The 10353-nt window shown below is 34.1% G+C and overlaps 1 protein-coding gene across 1 annotated transcript; it reads right to left on the reverse strand.

Moving 5' to 3' along the window:
- Window positions 1-2783: 2783 nt before the first annotated feature.
- Window positions 2784-9184, reverse strand: LOC122296364 (nucleobase-ascorbate transporter 3-like). The gene is made up of 14 exons (XM_043105981.1): window positions 8865-9184; window positions 8060-8157; window positions 7725-7901; window positions 6931-7031; window positions 6720-6795; window positions 6574-6633; window positions 6295-6491; window positions 6116-6212; window positions 5861-5947; window positions 5206-5264; window positions 4692-4783; window positions 4483-4560; window positions 4226-4389; window positions 2784-3474 (listed from the first exon to the last, which is right to left on the reverse strand). Exons 1-14 carry the CDS (start codon window positions 9022-9024, stop codon window positions 3256-3258), a joined length of 1665 nt encoding a protein of 554 aa, XP_042961915.1. The 5' UTR covers window positions 9025-9184; the 3' UTR covers window positions 2784-3255.
- Window positions 9185-10353: the final 1169 nt, after the last annotated feature.

Genomic DNA, 10353 nt, shown 5'->3' on the forward strand with positions numbered 1-10353 from the left:
AAACGATTAGAATACAGAATTCTTCACTCAAATTAATAATAAAAGAAGAGTACAGAATTCTCATAATTTGAGTACTAGAAATCTAATTCTCCATATATACTCAATTTTCTAATCAAATTAGTGAGGATGTTCATACTAGACATTTTTAGAGTGTGTAAGACACGCATGGCTGCATAGCGGCTCAGGCCACGCTAGTCTACCACCGGATTAAATTCTTTTACACTTGTCACTCCATCATTGGGGCAGGGCCGATGCGGTATATTTAATGGACTACTAATATTTAATGACACACTAATATATAGAAAGATCAAAATGATCAAGCTAGGTCGAAAGCAAAAAATGTCTAACCTAATTAATAACATGTTGCAAGAAGATGGTTGACTATAATTCTTGAGTCCTAAAGTTAGAACAGGATATTCGGAAGTAGCTAGCATACCACTTCCTTATACGTACGTGGTACGAGGCTACCAGCATTAATAGTTGGAGACCCAATGCCATTTTCTGGTGTGGGTGGGGACATCATGATGAGTCTAATTCCTACACGCATTAGCAAGAAGGCGGAAAGCTGTGACTCACATCATCCTAACAAACGTGTGGAGCCCTTCATGGTCGATCACAGATTCGACGTAAACGTCATCCTCATCCTCAATAGTTACTTGATTCCGAGTCTGGATTCGTCTGCATGTAAGCACGTAGCTTGCTTATTTCTTGTCGGTTTCAATGTGAATATCTTCAAACATCTTGTCGCGTTCAAACTTCACGTCCACGACGCGTTTCAGCATTTGTCGATCCGCGTCATATGCTGACTTGCTGAGCAATTCATCCATATCGTTTAAGAAAAAATCTATCCTTTACCCTATTTCTCGTTATCATCTTATAATATAATATTAAATAATTAAAAATTATCACAAATAAAATATAATAAATAATTTTTAATTATCTAATATCACATCATAAAATAATAAAAACATAATAAAAATTAAAATAATTAATAATATTACTCATCAGCAATTTAGTAAATATTGTGTTTTATACACTAACTTAAAAATTTAATTATTTTTATTAAAATAAAGAATAATGATGCGTACAGAACATCCAATTAACCTTTTTTACAACCTTGATCGATATAACCATATTTTAAAATGATCATATTTTTATAAAATAATCTTATTTTTATAAGTTATTTTATCATAGTATTCCTCATTTAGAATATAAATATATATAAAAAAATCACAAAAAGATTTGTGTAATATCCATCATTTTTCATAAATTAAATGATTAAATTTATTGATTTTGTATTATATTATTAGCTAGATTTATAAGATTGGTACGTAAAATTTAATTAATTAATTAATTAATTTATTTATAGTCTGGATTTTATAGATAAATCACACCAGAAGTAGTCAAAGATGGTGCGTGATTACTTTTTGAATAATGATGGGTTTTTTGTCATCTACTCTTTTTATTTTTTGTTTTTAATCATGTGTTTGGTATGGGTATGCCCCCAAATTATTCATTGCGTTCATGAATCTTAGGTCTGTTCTTGTTTGTTTTCTGAAGTAGATAAGCATAATGCACAATGACTTCATCAGGCGATGATTCAAAAATGAAAAATGGCCGGCAAGATTAGGTCCACTCTTGCCGAAAGCTAGATAGAGAGATGGAACCTAATGTATTTTGCTAAAGTCCGGCAAGATTAGGTCCACTCTTCCTTTTGGCAAGATTATAATATTTGATTGCAGTGGGTAAAAGAAAAAACAGTGACATATAGAGAGAGATTAAGATTTCGCGGATGGTTGATTCTTGATACTTGCAAGTCGTGTAGAGGATACACATTTCGCATCAATCTCATGGTTGAATTTGATTTGTGAGATTCAAAATTTTAAATCTCTCCTATAAATTATATTTTATCGTGTTGCGTAAATATTTATTCTTCACATTGACTTGTAAATAAAATTTTTCATCATAAAAATAATTATTCGCTTATCTTATTAAAATTTTATTCGGTTATATAAATTATCTCATCACATCATATCATTACAATTTTTTTAAACTTTTAATAAATAATTTAACTTTTTTCAAATTTAAAAACAGAAATTATATTTTAATAATATTTTAGTTAATTTTTTAACTTTCATCTCATCTCGTCTTTTTATAAACAAACGAGGCCTAACAGATTTCTCATGTCAAATTTATTATTAAAATTGATGAAACATAAACTATCACAATTTTAATATGAATAATACTATATACAATCACTTTTGCATACTCTCTATGCAGTACACTTATATGATTAGTTAAATCAATTTATTTTTAATATACAACTAATCACATCAGTAAAGTGCATAAAAAAAAATACACAAAACGAGGCCTAACAGGTTTTGCTTAATAGATTTTTTATAGCACAAATCATAACACAATGTGTTAATAATTAAGTAAACGTGTCATCTGTAATTGGAGAAACAGTGAGGCTCAAAATGTAATTATCTTGTATACATATATTTGGGATATAATTCTAGCTCAAATTATAAGATAACTACATAATTAAATAAAGAATAACTTATACACCATACAATATCCACACAGTATAAATTTGATTAAAAATTTAAATTTTAAAATTTGAATCTTACAGATCAAATTATGCAACGTGAATAGTTTGCGACATACAAGCTTAAATAAATTGCACTTATTAATGAAGAAGCTCCGACCAAAGACTTGAGTTCTTCTTTTTTCGGTTACTGGTTCTGATTATTTAATCAAATAACTAGGAAGATTCTTAAACATGCAAAACATGACAAGAGCCACCAATCCATCATTTAGAAAACATCAACAAAAACAAGTAATGATCCACTAGTATCTGAATTCAAAAATTCAGGTGCAAACCTAGCAACATATCCAAAGGTCATCAGTTGGTTTATGGGTTACTTCCCTTTTCCACATAGCACAGATTAGAAAGAATCCCCTCAGTTCCCCTTGTACCAATGCCTGCAGAAGCCAAACCGCGCAAGAGTTCCATGCATTTGGCTACTGGGAAAAAAGGGTCTTCCGAGAATCGGGTAGGGGGTAAAGAAACAGAAGGCATGGACAATCAAAAACCGATATGGATCTATCCACTAGATCCTACAAATTATCGGCAGGCTCGCATTGGTGACAATACAATCTATATAATTAGAACACACCTAGTTTTACACATAATAAAACTAATATTTTTTTCCTAGTATATAGCTATATAATATACACGAGGGTAAGAGTTATTTAGAAAAATCTGGTAGGCATATACTCATTTATCCTTAAAGGCAGGCCATAAAACTCAGCATTTCTCGCTTCTCCATGCCTATTTTGGAAGGGAACCAACCACGGCAGTCCTCTCTCCTGAATTGTCTGCTTCCACTCAAGCGTGTTATCAAGCAGCACTCCGAGGATTATCGCCACAGTTGGTGGCGACGAGAATATTGTGTTAACGATGTTGTCGAACTGCAACAGTTACAAAATTGACATAAAATCAGGCCAACGCAAAACATGTTAACTACAGTGATGAATTGGGAGCATGAAGTTTTTATTTTTCTGGCTGGAATGTAATCATCTTTATGTTGTCTCACAACACAGAATCCTCTAAAGTCATTTTGGAGAGACATTCAAACTATGGAGTATGAAGGACAACGACTAAAGAATTTCAGATAATGTGAAGTCATATAGAATCATACTAAAACTACCACGCAGAGAAGCATAATTAGGCATCAACTTAAGGTTGATTCAAACTAGAAATACCACTCAATCTTTACCAAGACCGTTTAATTTTATGCAATTTGAGTATTAAATGCATAAGACAGTAAACCCAGTGTGTGTAGGTAAGGTAGCTAGCAACATAAAATGTTTTGCTAATTCAGCACATCTGGGGAAGGTTGAGGCAGAAAAAACTACATTAATTTATTGATTGAAATGCAAGCACTGTAGGGATCTTAATATTGATAATTGTGTTACCTGCACGAATAGGAATAAATAGATTTTCTTAGATTTAAGCATGATATAGAAGAGCACTATAGGTGCAGATTCGGTTAATCAGTACTTTTGACAAACTTTTTTACACCCCATCTGAAACCTTTACCTCCCTATAAGATGCCGAGTCAAAATTGTATGAGATCAAAAAAGAGGATTAAATACTGCAAAAATAAGTATTAAAAATCAAAAAAGAAGGGAAAATGACATCAAAGTATATTCTACTTACCCATCCACTATCTGTTCTAACTGGCCCATGACCATTAGTCTGATTGGTCTTCAAGACAAAATATTGAGGTATAGATATTCCAAGGAACAGGGACAGGCCCAAAACGTATTGGTTTCTCAAGGAATTATAGTTCGTGAACTGTATGAATGAGATCCCAACAGCAGCTGTGAATAACAAAACGGAAGAGCAAATTTTCCTTTAAGAAGACATGAACAAGATTAAAATAGACCAAGTCCAACAATAGAAAAATCACTCACCAACAATGCCTAATAAAACACAGTAGGCTGCAGCAAATATTGGTAAAGGAATAGATGCAAAGAAGGCACCAAATTTCCCTGAAGACATGAAGGTAACATAATTATATATGAAATGAATGAAACCTTGGATGATAGGTTACGGGTAAAGCATTACCCATAACAAAAAATGGTTACAGGTAAAGCATTTGCGTTAGAAGTAGAAAACAAACCAAATATGGAGAAGAAGATCATGAAAGCAGTTGAAATCTGCACCACCCTTCTGCTCCCTATGTGAGTCAGTCCGAGGAGGCCGACATTTTCACTGCAATATCATCCCAACAAGTATGTAAAGCAAGTATCTACTTGTTCCTACAGTCCATGAGCAGTGATCTTCTGGCAGCCACAGGATTTAATTTAACCATCCAGCGTTATTTCACAGAAAAATTTCAAATGATATCACCTTCTTATATAACATAACAGATAGGCACAAGCCTTGAATAAAAGTTATTTTACAAGGTGTCATGATCTTACAGACTTGGCTCCTCTGTAAGGATCTAGACCTGGAAATTTCAGGCAGCCACGGGTCCCTGACACCCAACAGGACCCCAGAGAGTTCCATGGAATGGCCAACCCATTCCAGGACCCAAGAGGTTATTTTTTTTTTTTTTTGCCATTCATTTTCCGGAAGGATTTTAAGTCGTAAGATTAATAAAGACTGGAAACAGATTAATCATTAGAGCTTACACAGATGCCGTAGTACCAACTGCAGCACCAAAGATGCCTTCAAGCAGCAAGAAAATACCCTGCATTTGAAGATATAGCATTAATATGCAGCATAACTGCTAATGAAAAATCCAGATTCATTTCAGCTGCTATTATAACAATGAGAGAGAGAGAGAGGGAGTAACACCCCAATGGAAGGCCCAAGCCACATGGTCTATACTTCAAAAGGATTAGTCGATACAATTGGAGCCCTATTGGAATATTATAAAGAGCAAGAATTTCTCATTCCCAAGCAATGTGAGTTCCCATACACCACCTACCCTTATCATTATCATATGGGGTATCACAATTTACCCCTCTTAAATTTCCGACATCCTTGTTGGGTCAATCCATCGTAGGTAGTATGGCTCAAGTCCCACATTTCTACTTAGGATAGGTCTGATACCATTTGTAATACCCTAATGAAAAGTCTAATCCACGTGACCTATTTTCCAAAATGACTAGTCAATTATACAATTAGAGCCCCATTGGAACATTATAAAGAGCAAGAATTTTTCCTTTCCAAGCAATATGAGAGCCCATACACTACCTACCCTTATCCTTATCATATGGAGTATCACAAAGAGAGAGAGAGAGAGAGAGAGAGAGAGAGAAGCATGACAGTCTATGGCTGTACCTGCAGGCCAATACTTCGGCTGAGAACATGTGCTGGAGGGGGAGTTGCACCTGAAAGACGTGCTGCTGCAAAAAATGCTCCAGTTGACTGCCCAAAGTTTAATAAACATTTCATCATGGAAAAGGGAACAAGAAACTAAACTAAACTTTCAGATTCCACATCAATGAGAAATGTTCTAAGGTTTAAACACTAGCTAGGCTTTTGGAAATCCTGTACAAAGAGGATAAATGGTGATTTCTGGAATAGTGATAAAACCTCTGCAGATGTAACAAGTGCTGCCCCTATCATTCCAAAGACATGGCTTGCTCTAAATATGGGAGTACCCCACTGAAATGGGTAAGGAATTTTAATCCTATAAAGGAAAAAAACCAGGTTATGCACCAGAAATTCATGATTCTACAGAAGCGGTGTTGTGATCCCATATCTAGACATACCAAGGAGCAGATTGTATAAGGTACGACCGATCTGTGCGGCAACTCATCTTAGTCTGATCTCTTACATTGTTGTAAGCACCAGCCGCAGTGAGGATAGCTGCAAAAGCCCAGACAATACCAATACAAAAAAGCAAACCAAACCTCTCAACTATGGAATGGCCCCTAGGAAGAGCATGCTTTAAATACCGCACCAAATACTGCACCAAAAAGCATAACAGTTCATCAGACTTGCAGAGAGAATATTGGCATCAAGGTGCGAGTTTGAGAAAGATATATAACCTGCTGGATAACAACCAGCAGAATAAGCATGGGCAGGCCAATCTCCACACAGTTGGCAAGCTGTATAGGCAATAGGACAGATATTGGTCAGAATAATTTATTTTCGATGCCACTGAGTTATTTGAATGCTCTTTAATCGAAATTACCAGTGGGAAGCCCCTCATGAACAGACCAAGGCCCACTACACAAACCACTGGTACAAGAACAAGGGGACTGAATAACCTGGGGAGGAGAAAAGCAAAGTGGGAACAGACAAAAAATAAAAATAAGAGCCCAAAAAAACTGGGACTAATTTTCAAGCCCGAATCCTTAAGATGAAAAGAGTAATAACCAAATTTTAATATCATTATTATGTACCTTGTCAAATTCCCCCATGCCTTACTAAATCCAAGAATGATGTTGAGAAAGGAACATACAATTAGGGATCCTTGAATCGTTCTCATAGTGTGGACAAACCTCTGCAAGCATCCTAATTACAATCATCAAACAATCCTCTGCCTTGAATACTCAAAACTTGTAAACACCAGACCCACTTAATCGAGAATAAGGCAACACAATTTGATGGTAAACCCACCAAGCATGCACCTCAATTGTCCCCAAATTTAGTAATCAGCTGGACAGAGATGCATGCAATTGCTTTATAACATCACCAAGTTAGGAATTCAGATGACTTGCAAGTGAAAAGGTAAAGAAAAACCAGGATGGCCACAAATAAGGGCGTGTCAACATTCAAGATTTTCAAAAGAATTCATCAATTAAACATGTTAATCAAGAGAATTAACCACATCCATGAGATCAGCAGACGATAACTCCTAAACAATAAATAACCAGATAATCTATGTCATCTAAGCTCATTCAGATAAAAAAAAAAAAAAATGGTACTACCATACTTCCGGGTGCGGTGCATAGGACCGGGGTTTACTTTGCAGGAGTGAGTCCGAAGGGCCCTACCTTGGAGAGGTTCCCGACATCAAAATAAAAAAAATGATACTACCATAAAGTACAAAGAACTCTATAATGATGATGTAGCAAAGTGTCAAGACTTGTATTACCAAGAGAAGAGAGAACGACTAGACATGCAACAATTTATCATAGGATTTTTCTCCCTTTCTAGTACTTAGTAGTCACATATTGCCTGAATCTTTACGTACCTCATGCTCAGATGTGAAGTCCTCATCACGTAAATCATTGATAATCGCTAAAACTGGTATGACAAAAGCATAGGATGCACCCATCACTGTAGGAAGCCTTGACCCAATCATCGTTTGAAGCAGTGTGTTCAGTCCCGACATAAAAAGTATTGTTTGAATAACACGGGATTTATCACCCTGCTCGCATAAACAGTGAATTTTGAATATTGGGATTAAAGCAAAGTTGCAGTCCATCAAATTGAGCTTTGATAACATGTTTGGGGTGTTTACATATACATATACATATATATATAGTAACTCTAGTTGAAAAAATGATATGGTGGAGAAATACTTACATGGCTCCCGCCCATGAGAGGCACTAGAGTACTAGCAATCAGAACCGTAGTTCCAAGCATTACGATGTAGTGCTGAAAAGCCAGCATCGATGATTCCACTGTAATATTTACATTGATTAAAAGTAATTAGTTTAAGACACAAATAAATAATAAAAATTTAACTATTCTCAATAACTTAAACTTTTGAGATAAGTCGTAATTTCATACCGTATCAGAGCACAAGTGCTGAGTTTGGATCCTAACTCTAGACTATTTTTTTAATTAAATATTTCTGATGTTAGGCCCACTCTAGAGTCCGCCCATGCGTGAGGGGAGTGTTAAAATAAAAAATAAAATATAAAACCTACATCTTTCCATCAAACTTTTTGGGACAGGCGATTCTACAATTAGTTTCACACGGTACAATTTAAAATGAGCACAAATTACTAACAGAAAGGCCGCTCATATCTATACTTTAAATTAAACATAATACAATCAAAAGAGAAAAATAATCCTGGATTACGAAAGAAAAAATAATAGGCAAAATTAAGACGGGAAGAATCCACAAAGAAATAAGGTATATGAAACGAATTTGTGTGATCCTCTCATAACCCACCATATAGATGGGGGCATTACAGCCCAGCCAACAAAAATAACAACAAAAGCACCAACCTTTTGATCAAAGAATCTTAAATTTACCCTTTTTGTTATTTTGCAGAGCTAAAAAGAACCAGTAATATTATATTCAAGTGGAAATACTATATCAAACCGCAAAGCAAGATCGAAGAGAAAAAGCGGAGGGAGTAGGAGAAAGAGAGATACTAACGCCATGAAGGGTTGGAGTGGATGCAGAACTGGAGATGCGGGAGTTGCTCGGTGGGAGGATAAACGGGACCCCTTGCTGCTCCAAGAGGGAGAGCTTGAGACGGTGGAGGCGCCTGCGTTGGCTGTGGCGGTTGGTTATGCTTATGACCCGTGTCCGCCATCTTTCTCTGTTATTTTTCTGTTTATTAGTCGTTAAAGCAAGTCCTCCAGCTGATTTCTTCAGGAAAGGGAAAGGAAAGGAAAGGAAAGTTAAGAAGGGAGTCTAGGTGATTTACTAACCTATAAATATCTAAGCACGTTTAGAGAGAGAGAGAAGAAGGGTTTGTTTTGGGGGGGGGGGGTGGAGTTTGGGATGACGTTAAGGTTGTCGTGTACCGAGGAGAGCATCAGGCTTAAGCACAGTGTATGGAAAGAAGGCATGGGACTTCAGTTTACGAGGAAGTCGGTGTATCATACCCGTCGTCCTTACATGCTTTATCCGACCAAATTAGCCTTCAAATTTCTCCAAAATAACTTCTTTGCCATCGAGGTTGAACATGCCTATGGCTATTCCGTCTTCCGGAAGTTCCCAGGCCGAGTTTCCTGTACAGAAGTTGTATTAAAGATGAAAAAATCTGACAATTCACCGCCTCACTTATTATATAAATAAGAAAATAAGATTAGATCAATTTAAATAAAAATTAAAAATTAAATAAAATATTATTAGAATATATTTTTTAAATATTATTTTTATTTTAAAATTTTAAAATATTGAATTATGTATTTTATTTTAAAATTTTAAAATATTGAATTATGTATTTTATTTTTAAAAAATTATAATAATTAAATAAAATAAATTATAAAAACAAACTAGACCTTATAACGAAATGCGTTATAATTTAAAAAATTTTCTAACTTAATTTATGTGGAGCTTTCATATTAACATTACATTGAGTGTGTTAAAAATAAAATTTATAAATAAATCTTTTCCATCATAAATCCCCATGTTTTAATTTGTCAATACTCACTACATTATTCTTTGGTACTTGTTTAGACAGTTATATATTTTTAAATATTTTTATAATTTTTTTAAATGTCACTAAAATATAAATATATTTTAAATTTAAATTTTTTATTTAATCGTTACCTAATCATTATCTAAACATAAAATCTAATATAATTTTATATTCAAACAATTTTTAACTTTATAATATTTTTATTCAATTTTTTTCTCTCATTTTTTAAAATTCAATAAAACATTTTAAATCAAATTATTTTACTACTATTTATAAATATTCTAAGATTATTTGAATTGAGATTATAAATTATGCTTGGGTAACGAAATGAAATGAGAAATTACGAGAATTTTGTTAATATTAGTAAAATGGTTTGTAAATAACAATGAAAAGATTTTAAGCTAAAATATTTTTTTAGGTTTTAGAAAATGAGGGAGAAAATTTTGAATAAAAATATTATAAAGTCAAAAAAAATTTAAATATTATTTTTGTTTT

The sequence above is a fragment of the Carya illinoinensis genome, chromosome 15 (assembly GCF_018687715.1).
Source record: "Carya illinoinensis cultivar Pawnee chromosome 15, C.illinoinensisPawnee_v1, whole genome shotgun sequence".
In the NCBI taxonomy this organism is placed as follows: domain Eukaryota; kingdom Viridiplantae; phylum Streptophyta; class Magnoliopsida; order Fagales; family Juglandaceae; genus Carya; species Carya illinoinensis.

What these genes read in the sequence shown, in the direction of transcription:
- LOC122296364 (XM_043105981.1), bottom strand. Translation starts at nt 9,024, where the DNA reads ATGGCGGACACGGGTCATAAGCATAACCAACCGCCACAGCCAACGCAG. An exon ending in TCATGAGGGGCTTCCCACTG is followed by an intron (nt 6,634 to 6,719) that starts GTAATTTCGATT and finishes TTGCCTATACAG; the next exon opens with CTTGCCAACTGTGTGGAGAT. An exon ending in GTTGGTACTACGGCATCTGT is followed by an intron (nt 4,784 to 5,205) that starts GTAAGCTCTAAT and finishes ATGATATTGCAG; the next exon opens with TGAAAATGTCGGCCTCCTCG.